The 17,331-nt window shown below is 35.7% G+C and overlaps 1 protein-coding gene across 1 annotated transcript; it reads right to left on the bottom strand.

The window, feature by feature from the left end:
- Window positions 1–13,587, bottom strand: LOC145783032 (glucose-induced degradation protein 4 homolog). The gene is made up of 3 exons (XM_082594801.1): window positions 13,454–13,587; window positions 12,043–12,324; window positions 1–1,663 (listed from the first exon to the last, which is right to left on the bottom strand). Exons 1-3 carry the CDS (start codon window positions 13,583–13,585, stop codon window positions 1,469–1,471), a joined length of 609 nt encoding a protein of 202 aa, XP_082450927.1. The 5' UTR covers window positions 13,586–13,587; the 3' UTR covers window positions 1–1,468.
- Between the last annotated feature and the right edge of the window lie 3,744 nt (window positions 13,588–17,331).

Raw genomic sequence — 17,331 nt, 5'->3', positions numbered from 1 at the left:
TTTCTACACGATTTCAACGTTTAGCGACGTTAACACGATAGGCCACACATTAGTTTAGCCTTTTCATTCTGTTACTACAATGTAAAAATGAACTGTGTTCTTGGAACAATTTTTTGCTGGTCGGGATAACTAGGCTACGGTACCCGATAATTTTCTTTCAATCCAAGCTGTAGGCCACACATTTGTTGGTCCAAACTAATCATTTTAACTATTCAAAAGTACTAACTTATAGACATAAACATGATCTATTTTTTTTTTTTTTGTAACATTTTCTTTGTTTTATTTTTCCTTCATATCTTAAATTTTTCTGAAAGTGTTGCGACCGTGCCAAATTTCTTTCAACTCAATAACTTACTTCGGTCACAAGCACGTTTTAACGTTCGCGTTTTGTCGCTTCTACTTTTTTCTACACCTTCGCTATGTTGACGTATTGTTTTTGATATCATGATCAGAAAGAAAAACAACTGAACTGACATGACGAATTCAAGCACGTTTTAACGTTCGCGTTTTGTCGCTTCTACCTTTGCTATGTTGACGTGTATTGTTTTTCATATGATGGTCAGAAATAAAAACAACTGAACTGACATGACGAATTTTAATTTAATAGTTCAAACATTTTATTTTTATTCCTTTCTGCACGATTTCAACGTTTAGCGACGTTAAAACGATGTAAAAACGGCAATTATAATTAGGCTACGGTACCCGATAATTTCCTTTCAACAATTTCAAAACCTCGCCGAATAGGGCACTCGCCGAAAAGGGCTCTCGCCGAATAGGGAACTCGCCGAATCGGACTAGTCGAATCGGACTCGCCGAATCGGACTCGCCGAATAGTAGCAGACCCGTTAAAATTAGGTCAAACTAATTTGTGCAAACTGCAAACCTATAACTTTGATTGTACTTTGTCATACGGAAAGACTGAGTGACGTGAACAAAAAAAAGAACAACGTTGAACTGGAAGTATTTCAGTTTTGAAAGACTTCAAAACACGCCCATAAGCCAGAGCGACAACTTACACACAAAAGTGGCAAATCAAAGCCGCAGTTTAAAAGGAAAAATGACAATCGCAAAATAAGTGACAAGAGTCGATAAATCTAAGTTTTTATTTTCTTCGTGGTTTGAGGAAGCTCGTTGTTGGAACAAAACTTATTTAAACGTACAGCTGACGGGTTGACTTATGAACCATTAAAAAGCAGTTTTCAAGATAGAAATGCTTATTCTTGAAGAATGTTTAACCCTACAACCATTGTTTTGTGTGTACTCGTACAAACTATAAAATAAAGCAATGTTGGAAAATATACGTATTTTCGGAAGTGGTGTTGGGTGGGTTCGTGTTAACTCCGTTCTCCCATACATCTTTCAACATGACAAGGCTTGACAAATGTGAAAAAATTCTTAGCGGCATAATGATAACACGTCATGGAACAGATCAAGGTTGGTGTCATAATGAATTCATAACATATGTCCTTCATCTAAACTGGTAAATGGACGCTGTGCTTTCAGGAGCGTGTTTCAGACTTAGAGACTGAAACATTTCTGAAGTCCGGTAATAATAAAAACCTTGGATCGCGGCTGTGGATTTTTGAAAACAAATGTAATAAAATCCAGCAAAAGATGCTCCGTGGATGTTTTCGATCTTGTGATTGGGAACAAGAAAATGTTCCTAGAAATAAAATAACAGACTTGTAAAAGATCGAGTGCTGCAAAACAGTGATGAGGTTTGCACATGGACTTTTTTGTTCGAAATCTGGAACAGTGTTCGAAGTAAACGCATAGTTTAAAAGCCCCAAACATTTTATGTAGCTACCACATAGATAAATAATGCATGTAATAAAAAACCCTTGAAGTAATATTTAAATATGATAAAGTATAAAAATGTAATATATATATATATATAAATAATAAAATGTAATATAATAAATGTAATTTAAACCTATAATTCACAGTTAAAAAATGCTTGTTGACAGAAATCGTTTTTAAGAATACAGTACTGTATGATGACTTAACGGTCTCGGAGACTATTGGCTGCCAAAAGGGTTCAACATTCAAAGCAGTGATTTTTATTCTGCTGCGTGGGAAGGTAATTATCAAAATTATCAAGCGAAGTGTGCCTTGGTAATAGGCTGCTCCACAATCTGTTTCTTTCCATTTACGAAGGTCAGCAGCAGCGTCAAACTTTTCAGGTTGTTTATTGCAGATTTCTTCATCCCAACTGAATTTTTCGCTTGAATGGCATGACTTTGGAGGTCGCTTCAAATGTATTAATTCTACATCTCTTGTTGAGTGGAGTTTCTTGACCTAAGTAAGAATACCTAACATATCGATATTGCCCGGATGACTCAGTAGGTTGAGCCACAAGATCAAGCAGAACTGGATGAGTTTTTGGGGTGTACACTTCAGCAACGGGTTTTGTGGAATGTTCTCCATTCACCGGCAACTGGTGTACGAAAAAATTACATACAACAATAATTGAAAACTTCACTTGAGCAGCCATTCACAGTAACCAGGCTTTAGAAGTCAGTAGTTCAAAGCTTCTAAAAGTTAGCGAAACTGCAAAGAACTTTTCGGAGGCTTTCTTAGTCTGAGAATGAAATTTCAAAACCAAACTTAAAAGATATATAAGTTAATGAAAAAGGCAATATAACGCAAGAGAACAACTGCACGCCCAGCAAGCTGATGCAAGAGAGAGGCCCAATTACGGATCCATAGGATGCACTGCCAAATAATTATAAATTCAAGACAAATGTACGACTAGTCCAATTGATGTCAAGTTATCTTGTTGTGTATCGCGATTTCGAATAATAAATTCTCTTCAGCACAACTTTATAACAGGCATAGTAAAATCTTCAGTAGGTCAGTTTAAGAATGCAGCAGTTAAGTTTAGAAAGAAATCAACAATAGTGTTTTTCGGTTGCTAAGAAACAAATAAATTTAGTCTGCGAGCAGTAGTGACAATTTTATGTAAATTATGAAGGGAATTAAGTCATACATTAGTAAAACGGAGTGACAACGCCAGGGAGGGATTCTGGGGAGGCAAGCCATCCTCGCACAAAAGTGACACAAAATTGCCCTATAACGGATCAAATTGATACAGTCACTATCAATTAAATGATAGTGAAATGATAGTGAAATGATCATTCTGAAATTTGCAAGCTGGCGTGCGGACGTTTCTAGAAAGCAGTGGTAGCGCTCACGCGACTGGGCCTTTAACCCACGTCAGTTAGCTTGTTCGTTTTTCTGAATACGCGATTACTCAAGGCAAAGCAGCATGTCAGAAGTTGAAGCAAAGCTTGATACTATTCTGTACAGCTTGAACAATCTAACATCCAAATTTGAGGAGATGAGTGACAAATTTCAAAACCTGAATAAAAGACTGAATAAAGTTGAGGAAATAATTGACCGAAAACACAGTCACCTGGAGACGAGTATCAAAAACAAAGCTGATAAAAGTTTAGTAGTGGAATTATCAAAGAGAATCGAAACATTAGAATTCTTTATGGACAAAGACAAAGAAACAAATGCACTCTTGCAAGAAAAAATTACAAACCTAACCAATTCAGTGACCCGTTATGAACTGCAAACAAAAGAAGATTTGATCATGAAGGACCTCTACAGCAAACGCTTTAACATTCTGATCCATGGCTTAAATGAGCAAGAGAGCAAGGCGTGGGAAACCCGACAAGAAACTGATGACATATTTCGAAAATTTCTGAGAACTGCTCTTGACTACAAAAACCCTGAATCTCTCAAACTCACAGACATACACCGGCTTCCTCAGCATCCAATCTATTCTAACAAGCAGAAACAAATAAGACCAATCATTGTCAAACTCACCAACATTTTTGACAAGCAGGAACTTATGAAGTCTCTCTACAAGCTAAAAACCTTCAACGAAAAAAGGAAAACCGATGCTCAAAATTCATACGTATATGTGACTGAACATTTACCAAAAGAACTTCAACAACAAAAAAAGAAACTTTTGCCGATATTCAAAAAAGCAAAAGCGGAAAAAAAGAAAACAAACTGGTCAGTGACAGAAGGTAAATACTGTTTGTATGTCAATGGTGTGAAGCACCTATCCAACGAAACCTCGAACTAAATTTGTACCTAATTTTCTCAGGATTTATTTTTCCACATGTTTATGTTTAGTATTATATCTGATAACTGTTGGTGTTCACCGTGGCATCCGTGTGGTTCTACTGGTTCTTTTTATACCGGCCTGGACCACATGGGTGCTGTGGTGAAAGCTGACAAGTTTGCTATTATTGTTATTTTTTTCCTTGTGTATTATAATGTTCTGTTTGTTTCTTACCATAAGTCGAGCTAACTGACATAAATGAGCCTAGCGCTCGAGGCACCAATTTTTATTTATGTTTTGTAATACTTTCAGGCACTCTGCGTGAGCGCCGCATGTACCTAGACTCTACTAAAATTGCTAACGCAACTCTACGAACTCCTAATAGATTTAACTTGAATGATTCACTTACGTCCTCATTGACTTCTAATATTAAATTGTGCAATTACTATGATCCTGATACTCCAACCTTCAGTAATAATCGACAAAAATCGCTACTGGTATTGCACGTTAACATCCGATCCATATAATACAAAAGAACATTGATTTACTACATGAATTTCTTGAATCCTTTAAGAAAGCCCCTGACGTCATCTGTATAAGTGAAACACGGATTAGAGATGTGCCATGTGTAAACATATCACTAACAGGTTATGATTATGTGTTTAAAAATTCTCATACCTCGGCAGGAGGAGTATTGATTTATATTTCGAATACTTATAAATTTAACATTGTAACAGAATATCAAATTGAAAGTAACGACTGTGAAAACCTATGGGTTAGCATTGATATAGACTCTTCTCAATGTAAGCTTATAATTGGAGCAGTTTATCGCCACCCTAGAACTAGTCAAACTAACTTTGTTGAAGCTGTTGATGCTACTTTGTCCAAACTAAACAACTCGAAGAAAAAATACTTCATACTCGGAGATTTTAATATAAACATTTCTGACTTAAACAGATGTCCCCTTGCAAACAATTATCTTACAATGCTTGCAAGCAACGGAGTTTATCCCTTAATAACTAAACCCACGAGAGTTACTGAAAAATCGTCGACCATCATCGATCATATTCTTACCAATGACATCTCTCATTGTTTAACGCCGGGAGTTATTAATTACGATATGACTGACCATTATCCAGTTTTCTGTCTCATCACGAGTCGCAATTCCTCATCTAAGTATTCAACAACCTACTCACGCGACAAACGAAGTTTTGAATTGGAAAGTTATTGCCAAGAAATTTCTGATTGTGTGGAAAAATTCATGCCTTGCCTTACGGCTATATCATCTGTAAGTCTAAACGATAAATTCTCCGAGCTAATTGAAATAATCAAAAATGTAATAGATAATCATGCACCCCTTAGAAAAATCTCGCGTAAAAAGGCTAAATTGTATAGAAAACCCTGGATATCTAAAGGAATTTATGTGTCCATTAAAAATAAGCAAAAGATGTATAAAACTCATTTCTTAAAGGGCAATGACATAAGTAGGTTCCTTTACAAAAAGTACTCTAATAAACTAACAAAAGTAAAATCTTTAGCAAAAAAGCATTACTTCGAACAAAAACTATATACAAATCGTAATGATGCCAGGAAAACATGGCAAACTATTAACTCGCTTTTACCAAATAAAAAATCATCCCAAGCCACTGTTGGTACTATTAATGTAGAAGGAACACAGATCTCCCAGCCAAATATCATAGCTGATAATTTCAATAATCATTTCTGTAAAATTGGAAAACACTTGGCCGATAATGTTGAACCCAGTAATGATGATGATTATCTCAGGTACCTAAATAATCGAGTCAAATCTTCCATCTATTTCGAACCAACGGATGAAACCGAAGTAGACTATGAATTACGTCTTCTAGATACTAATAAAGCGTCTGGTTATGATAATATATCGCCATATTTTATCCGACCTGTAACAAGCATTATCGCACCTCCTTTGACAGCTTTGATCAACTATTCATTCTCATATGGCATTTTTCCAGACAAGTTAAAAGTTGCCAAAGTTATACCAGTTTATAAGTCTGGTAACAAACAAGATGTATCTAACTATCGACCTATCTCGTTGTTATCGTGCTTCTCAAAAGTATTCGAAAAGATAATATTTAAACGGATTTCCTGTTTTATTGGTAAAAAATCTGTACTCATTCCTACGCAATATGGATTCCGTACTAATCGCTCTACAACACATGCCGCTCTCGATATCATCAGCACTTCCTATGATCAAATGAAGACCAACGATTTTACAGGGCTTGCTTTCTTGGATCTAAAAAAGGCTTTCGATACTGTTTGCCATAAACGACTCTTGCGCAAACTTGACCACTATGGCATCCGGGGAGTAGCAAACGACCTTGTCGCATCCTATTTGAATGACCGTCAACAATATGTTGAGATTAACAATTACTCTTCCACTCATCAGCTTATTGAGTACGGCGTTCCGCAGGGATCCACACTAGGCCCACTGCTCTTCTTGTTATATACAAATGATTTGTCCAATAGCATATCATCAATACCAAGATTGTTTGCGGATGACACGTGTCTCATTGTCAAAGCTGAAAACTTAAGTCTGTTAGAAAACAAGCTCAACTCGGATCTAGTCGAAATCAATAGCTGGATAAATGCCAACAAGTTAACTATCAATGCTTCCAAATCAAATTTATTAGTAATTCCGCCAAAAAAAAACTACAGTAATCTTGATAAAATCAATGTTCTCTACAACGGTGATAAATTAGAAATAGTTGTCCACGCTAAATATCTTGGAATAACTATTGACAATCAACTTTCGTTTAAACCCCACATCGATGATATAAAATTGAAACTTGCTCGGTCCGTCGGCATCTTGTATAAATTGAAATCTTTCATTCCTCCGAAAACAAGACTTCAATTATATCACTCGCTTGTGCATCCTCATATACAATATGCAATAACAATATGGGGTTCCACTTTTAAGACACATGTCGACAAACTCCAAACATTCCAAAACAAAGCAATAAAAATAGTCGCGGGAGGTCGATGGTCGGATCACGTGACTCCATATTTTAAACAACTAAATGTTCTTAAAATAAAAGATTTGTTCAAACTCGAAACTTCAAAATTAATGCACAAATATGAAAACAATTCACTACCATGTACTTTTTCTAATTATTTTAAAAAAGCAAAAAATGTTCATTCTCGCAATACCAGAAATGCAATTGACAAGGATAATTTTTATGTTCCTCAATATTCATCTTCAAAACTTCAACGTAGTTTCAAGTATACAGGAGTGGAAATTTGGAATTCAATCCCATTAGAAATAAGAAAAAAATCACCTAATTCATTTAAAAAAATTTATAAAAATTTACTACTATCATTTTACCAATGATGATGGCTTCAGGACTACGTAGAACTTATATTACATGATGTATTTTGTGTTCATTCAAGCAATTATACCGTAAATTTATGTTTTAGATTCTTTTGCCTCCCTTCATTGATGTTTAATTTGTTACTTTTTCTTTTGTTGAGGGTGGCTGCTCGACTAGAAGACCTTCCAGGTCACTTCGCAGCCACCCGTTGCAGTATCCACAGATAATACATTTTACGTTATCGTTTGTTTTATCCAATTTTGTTGAATATGTGTGTTTATACTCGCAACAAATAAAATGTCAATCAATCAATCAATCAATGCAAAAATAATGAAAAAGGCAATATAACGCAAGAGAACAACTGCACGCCCAGCAAGCTGATGCAAGAGAGAGGCCCAATTACGGATCCATAGGATGCACTGCCAAATAATTATAAATTCAAGACAAATGTACGACTAGTCCAATTGATGTCAAGTTATCTTGTTGTGTATCGCGATTTCGAATAATAAATTCTCTTCAGCACAACTTTATAACAGGCATAGTAAAATCTTCAGTAGGTCAGTTTAAGAATGCAGCAGTTAAGTTTAGAAAGAAATCAACAATAGTGTTTTTCGGTTGCTAAGAAACAAATAAATTTAGTCTGCGAGCAGTAGTGACAATATTATGTAAATTATGAAGGGAATTAAGTCATACATTAGTAAAACGGAGTGACAACGCCAGGGAGGGATTCTGGGGAGGCAAGCCATCCTCGCACAAAAGTGACACAAAATTGCCCTATAACGGATCAAATTGATACAGTCACTATCAATTAAATGCAAAAATAATGAAAAAGGCAATATAACGCAAGAGAACAACTGCACGCCCAGCAAGCTGATGCAAGAGAGAGGCCCAATTACGGATCCATAGGATGCACTGCCAAATAATTATAAATTCAAGACAAATGTACGACTAGTCCAATTGATGTCAAGTTATCTTGTTGTGTATCGCGATTTCGAATAATAAATTCTCTTCAGCACAACTTTATAACAGGCATAGTAAAATCTTCAGTAGGTCAGTTTAAGAATGCAGCAGTTAAGTTTAGAAAGAAATCAACAATAGTGTTTTTCGGTTGCTAAGAAACAAATAAATTTAGTCTGCGAGCAGTAGTGACAATATTATGTAAATTATGAAGGGAATTAAGTCATACATTAGTAAAACGGAGTGACAACGCCAGGGAGGGATTCTGGGGAGGCAAGCCATCCTCGCACAAAAGTGACACAAAATTGCCCTATAACGGATCAAATTGATACAGTCACTATCAATTAAATGCAAAAATAATGAAAAAGGCAATATAACGCAAGAGAACAACTGCACGCCCAGCAAGCTGATGCAAGAGAGAGGCCCAATTACGGATCCATAGGATGCACTGCCAAATAATTATAAATTCAAGACAAATGTACGACTAGTCCAATTGATGTCAAGTTATCTTGTTGTGTATCGCGATTTCGAATAATAAATTCTCTTCAGCACAACTTTATAACAGGCATAGTAAAATCTTCAGTAGGTCAGTTTAAGAATGCAGCAGTTAAGTTTAGAAAGAAATCAACAATAGTGTTTTTCGGTTGCTAAGAAACAAATAAATTTAGTCTGCGAGCAGTAGTGACAATATTATGTAAATTATGAAGGGAATTAAGTCATACATTAGTAAAACGGAGTGACAACGCCAGGGAGGGATTCTGGGGAGGCAAGCCATCCTCGCACAAAAGTGACACAAAATTGCCCTATAACGGATCAAATTGATACAGTCACTATCAATTAAATGCAAAAATAATGAAAAAGGCAATCCGTTTTACTAATGTATGACTTAATTCCCTTCATAATTTACATAATATTGTCACTACTGCTCGCAGACTAAATTTATTTGTTTCTTAGCAACCGAAAAACACTATTGTTGATTTCTTTCTAAACTTAACTGCTGCATTCTTAAACTGACCTACTGAAGATTTTACTATGCCTGTTATAAAGTTGTGCTGAAGAGAATTTATTATTCGAAATCGCGATACACAACAAGATAACTTGACATCAATTGGACTAGTCGTACATTTGTCTTGAATTTATATATAAGTTAGCCTGGCAAAACAAAAAATAAGTTGATTTAAATTTGTTTTTTGTTTTTTTTGTTTTTTCGACCAGGAATAATAATAATAATAATCATGCTTTTGCGCCCATTGCGATAACGTACAGTAAGCTGCGATCACAGATGCGATACAACAGACGACAGGAAGCAGCGAAGTGACATATAGTCTTCGAGTCAGCTGCTCCCCTTATTTTGGCTTGCCTTTAAGTGTCTTTCGCTGAGACACAGCCGCGTGCTCTGGAGCGGTGTCGAATCCACGTCCTTTCGAACGTCACGCAGACGTTCTTACCACTCGGTTACGCAGCCGAGGAAAATCTCATTTCGAGCACTTTGAGACACCAGGCAATGCTTTTGCTTGAAAGAAGTACGGTATGCAAAATATCATCAGCTACACAGATCAAACTAGCAAAAGTATTACAAAACAACCACACGCTTTTTGTAATACAAACTTGAGCAACCAACACACTGCTAAATGATGAACTAATAAACCAGATGGCTAATCCAAAATACAAGCCCAAAAATGCAACCAAAAAGTAAAACTAGCCCAAGAATGTAAAACTGCAGAATTTTTCCTGCAACTACGAATTAAACCTAGCCCAATTCCGCAGAAAAATCGCAAAACTAGTAACTCTGTAGGCAACAAGCAGCAAAACAGCACATGTTGACTGTGCAGTAATGTGTAAGTCACTAAAAATTGGGTCAACTGCTAAAGAAGACAAATAAAGTTAAAATATTCCAGCTACCGGAATCAGTCATGAATATGAAAAGGCTTAATTAGCATGATGGCATAAAAGACGCCCAGCTAGAGCTTCCAATACCTTACTAGGGTTATATATACTTGAATCATTGCATATAACAAAACTAGAGATGTACCGATACCAATATTTCGGCCAATAGAGATATATATCACTTTTTTAGGCCGAAACCGATATTTTGGCCGATACTTTAGTGTTACAAAAAGAGGCAATTTTGGTATTTGCATGGAATTAAATCAAATGCTAAGTTTTACCTTATTTGCATAATTAAAAAAAGCTTTGAATTGGCATAATTAATTAAAGATGCAAGAATCCAATCTCTATAATACCGCATTGTTGTGTCATACTCATAATAGTAGGTTTTAGTAATGAAAGGCCACCGTAATTAAGGACTGGGGTATAAGGGAAGAAACATTACATCATAATTTGGGCTTCTGACAAATTAATACAGGGTTTGCGCAAACTCTCCAAATAGGCTATCATAATTGATAATGAGATGTAAAATGTAAACCAAGTCATTTGTATAGTCGTACAAAAATAATCGACGAGTAATGTGCAACCTAAGGGCACTTGTCGTTTGGTTGAGATGCTTTTGCCAGGCCAAGACTACCCAGGTAGCAAAAATGTTTAATTTTGCATCGTTTTTACGTTGCTTTTCGTTTAAAAAAAAATGTAACTTGGTTGTTTTTAGTAAGCTGGTTCTATCAGTTTGTGATTTAATTTCCACCTTTCGTTGTAATAAACTCATCAAGCTTAAACAATGTCATGGCAGAGTAAGTAGGCATGACAGAGTAAGTAGGCATGACAGAGTAAGTAGGCTCAAATTGAAACCAATGGGACTACGAATCCTCACTAAACCAAACAATAATTGGTCTTGCTGCACCTAAAATGACAATCTTATCTTTTTCTGATCTCCGTAGCTGATGTAAACCTTAAAAATCATGTCGACTTATTCTTGATATGAGATTTGATTACATATATTACACATCGATTAATGGATATTTTGTTCCACTGAACTTCAAAGTGAGAACGTATTTGTTCACCACCACCAAACCAGCAAACCACTTGCGACGATGGAATTTGTTAATTCATTAATTTATTCGATAAAATGTTTAGATGATTTCACGTCATTATGCCGATTTGAGATATAATTTCATTCATGACGTCGTATGGATGAAAAACTTTTATAAGTTTTATACTCTCCTGAAAGTAAAAAAGAAACACAAATGTTAAATATTGGAGAAATTGAGTCTCCTTCACAAGTTTAGAATCAAACAACGCAAAACTGCTAAAACAAAATGCTTTGTTTGAGTGAAAGAATCACTGCAACCAACCAATGCCAAAAGGTGCGCGCAAGAAGTCATGGGAGTGTGAAGTATCAAAAAATTAAACAGGTTGCGATTTTTCTACATCAATGTGACGTTAGTTACTACTTTAAAAAATCTATATCTTCGCTTCTGTAGAAAATCTGTAGCAAACGCCTTTTTTACATGTTTAGTATCGGTCACAGTATCAGCCAAATTTTGCCGATACTGATATATCGGTACATCTCTAAACAAAACGTAAATGATGCGCAATTCTCATTAGCACCAAGTTTGTCATCCACATTACAATTTTAAGCTGCACAAATACATATACCATCCCGCGAGTTGAAAAGTACATACTGATCTACAAAAAAGCACTACAATCTGTAAAACAGCTGGGCTAGCTAAAATAAAGCAGATATAGGCCTAAGAAGTTGCTCACCTTCCACCTCATGAAGACATAATCACTGCTGCGCAGTTCCGAATAATCAAAAAAATCACTGTTGAATGTTTGAAGAAACTGGACAAATGAAGGAAATTTTTTCCAGTGTTTAATGTCAACTTCTTCATCCGCTTCCCATTTGCGGGTTAGAAAGGGATATCTTTCACTGATAATTTCTCCATCAAAGAATGTTGTCATGGTGGGGAATTCCTCAGTTAAACCACTAATCTTCAAATATCCACACAAGTACGAGTTTTCAAGATCAACCTTTTGTAAGGTGACCTGACAAAAAAACATTAATTAGAGGATATAATATGCACAATAAACGCAAAAGAGGAAAACAGAAAACAAGATGGCGAGATAAACTCTACCAATTCGACAAACACGGGATAGAAACGTGCAAAGACAGACCAAATTATAAAGATATGGGGAAGGCCTTCATCCTGCAGTGGAACAACAATGGCTGACAATGATGATGATGATATACATAGTGCTGGTTTTTATATAGCGCTGTATCGCAGAATGTGTTACTCCTCAGCGCTTTTCAAAGCAGACAGTGTCATAATCAAAAGTGTCAGTGTCATAATCATGTTTTATTTTGCGTTTGTGACAACATGCAGTTCGCTGCAACTACAGATGCATCACGACGTATGAGATATGGTCACCCAGTCAGCTGCTTCCATTATTGAGCACAACAAAAAATGTAGCAAAAAAGTCCTACTGAAAATAGCTCACTAACCCTTTTTTACAACAACTGAACAAGATGATTTGCTGACGTGACGAAAGTGCATATATACTCACAAACTTCTATATTTTTTAACTTTTTTAGGACTGAATGTAAAAATAGTTAGACTGAAAGTAAAAAAAACACTAATTTTGCAGGAAAACTTCTTTTTTGTTGAGTAATAATAACAGTTACAAACATAATAGTTGTTGACAATAAAAGAAAATAATTGGCTCATATTGTACATATTGTGCCGAAGATAGCTGCAGGACGCTAGCTAATGCAGTGGTTTTCTTATAACCAACCAGCAGCACTGCAGCAGGAATATCAAATGAGTGGTTTATGAATCATAAATTTACAAAAATAAATACCACACAATGCAGTCAATACAAAAAAGCAAAAATACTCCACGTTTACATCATTGTTTCATCTATAAACCACTACAATTTTTCAGCATTCAAATCAGCAATGTTTTGATGCTTTAACAGGAAGTATTTCAGTCCAAGATGGCAATATTTAAAAACAATTTATGAATTACATTCTTTTAATATCTAAAAATATAGAGTGTATCATAATATTTTCCATTCATTTAAAGTGTTTTTCAGATAACAGATTTCAAAAACAATATTTTTATTGAGAAGTGAAAGCATGGAAGGATCACTAGAAATAGAAACAAAATTACCGTACCTCAACATCATATGAACTTCCTTTGCTTGTTTGATAGCCTTTAAAACGTGAACCATTATAGAGCAAGGTGTCAGAAATTCCAGGTTGTTTGCTATTGTAGGGTGGAAGTGGGAAAATATCTATTTCTTCCATTGTTAAATTATGGTTAAATAAATTATGTTATAAAAAATAGCACTTTCCTATATGTAGCTTTCTACTTTTTAAAATCAAATAGAAAGTCAACCCATCAACACAACAAAACACAAATAATATTAAAATTGAGAATGAAGTGGATACTGATTCATTAATTATGACGCAGCTGAATGATTGATCATACCAAGTATGGTTTAACTAATCATACCTTAAATAAAAGTCAATTTTATTCAGCTGAAATGTTGATTGTTAAGACTTTTATGAGCAGCTTATTAGTGTGAAAGTTATGAATTAAAAAAAGTATATATATATATATATACCATGAGAATAATTCATGGTAACATAATAAATTAAATCTATCCCAGACTACTTACCCCCGATAGCTCAGTTGGTTAGCGCGTGTGACTTTGTGAATGAAGCTTCAAGATCAAGCAGCGCTGGTTCAACTCTTGGGGTGTGCGCTTAATCAAAACATTGTAAAAATTTCTCTCCATTCAGCGGCACCTAATGGATGAAGTAACTCCCCAGCAACAACACTTCAACAATCAGAAACTTTATTTTGTCAGTCTCGGTAACCGGCCCTGTGTCAAAACCCTTTACAAGTATGCGAAACTACCAGAAATAACCTATCAAGGCTTTGTCAGTTTGAGATTAAAGATTCAAAAACCATACCAACCAACCAACCAAACCAGACTAATACAATTAAAAAAATATAAATTCACCATACAAAGATATTTACAACTCAACTCATAGCTTAATATCTTAAGAATAACACAGCAAACAAGGCACTTGCTTTCCAGTGAAAGAATTTTAAATGCTAAATAATAACTGCAGGCTACCAAAACACCCACATAACAAGTTACAGCATAAATGCAACAACAGGCAGAACTACCATTTTCAACCATTCATATCACTTCTAATGGAGCTAACAGTTAGGTATATACATCTCAGCAGGTCTACAGATGAATACAAAGGTCTTTCTTCAACTTCTTTTAAAAGAAAGTTTAAACGCCACATTTGACCAACTGGTCTTTTTGCTGTCTCCTGGTGTCATGTGGCACATAATAGTTTATGGCATATCTCTTACCGGTATTGTTCTTATGTTTGTGTTATATGACAAATAAACTGATTCTGATTCTATATCCTGATATGAGCTAAAGGCACAATCACATCACTGGAAACTTAACATTTTGTTAGTTAAATTAGGGATGGTAAAAGTAGGAGATTGTTCTGGGCTCACTCGAAATCAGGATGGACGACTGAAGGGTCATAGTGTAATAACAAAATTTGGTGCAATTGAAGCTGGATGTCTATTGTCTAGGCTATGCTATGTGTTGCATATTATTCACTATTCAGGTGCACCATGTATACCTGGCTGTGTTTAAAAAGTGTGTATTGCAAAAATGAATGTGTAGAAATATGTGATATCATGTTTACTTAATACTGTTCTAGTCATAAAAATGCAGCGATAGATTTTACACTACAGTGGTACCGTAACGGTAGTTAGCCTCACACTTATTGTAGTAGGCTAAGATTCTGCTGATGTTCTAACACCCAAAATTTTTACGCAAAATAAAGCATTTTATTTGATAAAAATGAATTTACATAAAAGCAAAGAAAACTTTTTGCAGTTTTGCCAATTTTAAATTTTGCAATGACCCTCCAGCAGCCAGCTGTCCATATCACAAAAAATCAGCAAAGTGAGTCGTCCCGGTATTCCACTGTCCCTAAGTTAAACACTTGCTTACACTTACAGGCGTAGTAGTATTGGTGGACCTTGTGCGTACTGTATCTATTTATAACATCACAAAACAATGAACTAAAAATTACCAAGAAATATCAAGAGCAAGCAGTTCTTTTAGATTTGTGTAGCCTAATTAATAATTATGTTTGTTTTTGTGCACAAAAACAATTAGCGCTATGTTGCCAGTTTGCAGATATTTTTCAGTCAAGTTATTGTGGACTTTTTTCAGACTAAAAAAGCCTTTTTGATAGTTTTATTCTGGTTTTATCCTGGCAGATTTGAAAGACACATTTTGAGAGACTTGCGGTCACCAAGTGAGACGTGCAAAGTGAAGTTGTTGCTTTTAAAAGGATGTTTGCAGCAAAATTATTCCGCTACTAATATCATATTGTATGCCAATGTACAGAGATGTACGTATGCGCCACAAATGCTACGCCGTAGACTTGCGGCGTAGACTTTTTGTTTACGCTAACGCTTGCGGCCACATTTTTTTGGATAGTTGTCGCTTGAGGCTACGCCGTAAAGTTTTGCGGCTTTTTAGCGCATAGCGTCAACGCATACTTTTTAATGTCTTAGCTGTTGTTTGTATTTTTTTTTATCAAACTTTCCAAATTTTGAATAAGTTGAAAGCATGTTTTCAATGGGCAAAGACATATTGAAACCAAAACGCAGCAAAATGTCAGATGAACTCTTTCAGATGCTTGTGTTTCTTCGTGGAAATTCAAAATAAAACTTGTTTGTTTCGAGTGGTTTATACTGTGTGAATGTTTGGCACCTAGCAAACAAAATGAGTTTACGCTAGTGTATGCGCTGACGCCGACGCCATCAACTTTTTTTACAAGTTACGTTGACGCACGGCGTATGTTTTTCGAACGTTTGCGTTTACGCCGACGGCGTCAATATTTTTTGAATGCGCGTACATCACTGCCAATGTATGGTTCTCAGCTATGGTGTAGGCCTGGGCCTAATTACAAAATGTGTAGCCTACTTTAAATCACATACGAGTTGCTTACAACGACTCGTACAGAATTATTTACGATTTGTCGAGATACGATAGTGCTAGAGTGTATTAGGTACAGAACGACGTTTTAACTTTTGATGCTCTATTTAGAAAAAAAATGCTATGCATTTGTAGAACGCTGCAAAAGATCTATTAATCCACTTTTGCGCAATGTTAGCCTACTTCTGATTACTATTTCAATTCTACATTTTGTATTCACTACAACAGTATTTTGTATGTTGTTTGATGTAGCCTACATGGTGTTGTGTTAGTCGGATATTTTGTGTGATGATTGTTAAAATTTTGAATTTTATGGACTTTGTGTCTGATGCAAGTAAATAATAATAAATAGGCCTACACAGGCCTAGCTGTTTACTTTGTGTGTCTATCACTGTTGATGTAGTTAACTCTTAACTTCGATATGGTTATTATTTTTTTTTTCATTTTGTTTCCTGTAGCCTATATGTAATTGAAAGATGAATAAGCACTCTGGTTTACAAAATTAAATATATGTATTATCATTATTATTATTTGATAGCTCATTTTGACAGCTCATCGCAATTATTTGTCTCATTTAATTGCACAGGTAGGCTATAGGCACTGCTGGGAGTGGCGTGCCACTTAGCCTACGTAGCGCCGCAAACTTGCGCTATTTTTAGTAGAAACAGCGGAAGCGATAGCAGCGCTAAATTTTTGTAAAAGTCAGCTCTTACAAAAAAGTATTGACTGCAGTAGCAAAGCTGTTTTTTAATGTGCGAGACGCTGCGTTTGCTTCAGTCACAATTGGTTTGTTGATTGGTTCGAACCATTATCCTTGGACTGACAAAGCCTCTGATGTTATTCTGGGTATTTTCGCATAGCCTACATGTCGGCCTACAAACTTTTGACGCAGAACAGGCAGGGCCGGATTTAGCTGATGGGGGGCCCGGAGCACTTTCAGATCGGGGGGCCCCCGTGCAAAAAAAATTTTTCGCGCCTACGGCGCGAAAAACCATCCCCAGC

The sequence above is a fragment of the Aplidium turbinatum genome, chromosome 1 (assembly GCF_918807975.1).
Source record: "Aplidium turbinatum chromosome 1, kaAplTurb1.1, whole genome shotgun sequence".
NCBI lineage: Eukaryota > Metazoa > Chordata > Ascidiacea > Aplousobranchia > Polyclinidae > Aplidium > Aplidium turbinatum.
Note: the sequence above shows the minus strand (reverse complement) of the source record. Positions and strands in the feature narration are given on the sequence as shown.

Coding starts and splice junctions, on each gene's coding strand:
- LOC145783032 (XM_082594801.1), bottom strand. CDS start 13,585: ATGGAAGAAATAGATATTTTCCCACTTCCACCCTACAATAGCAAACAA. Junction 12,325..13,453: donor GAAGTTCATATGATGTTGAG/GTACGGTAATTT, acceptor TTTTTTTGTCAG/GTCACCTTACAAAAGGTTGA. Junction 1,664..12,042: donor ATGTCTTCATGAGGTGGAAG/GTGAGCAACTTC, acceptor TTTTATTTCTAG/GAACATTTTCTTGTTCCCAA.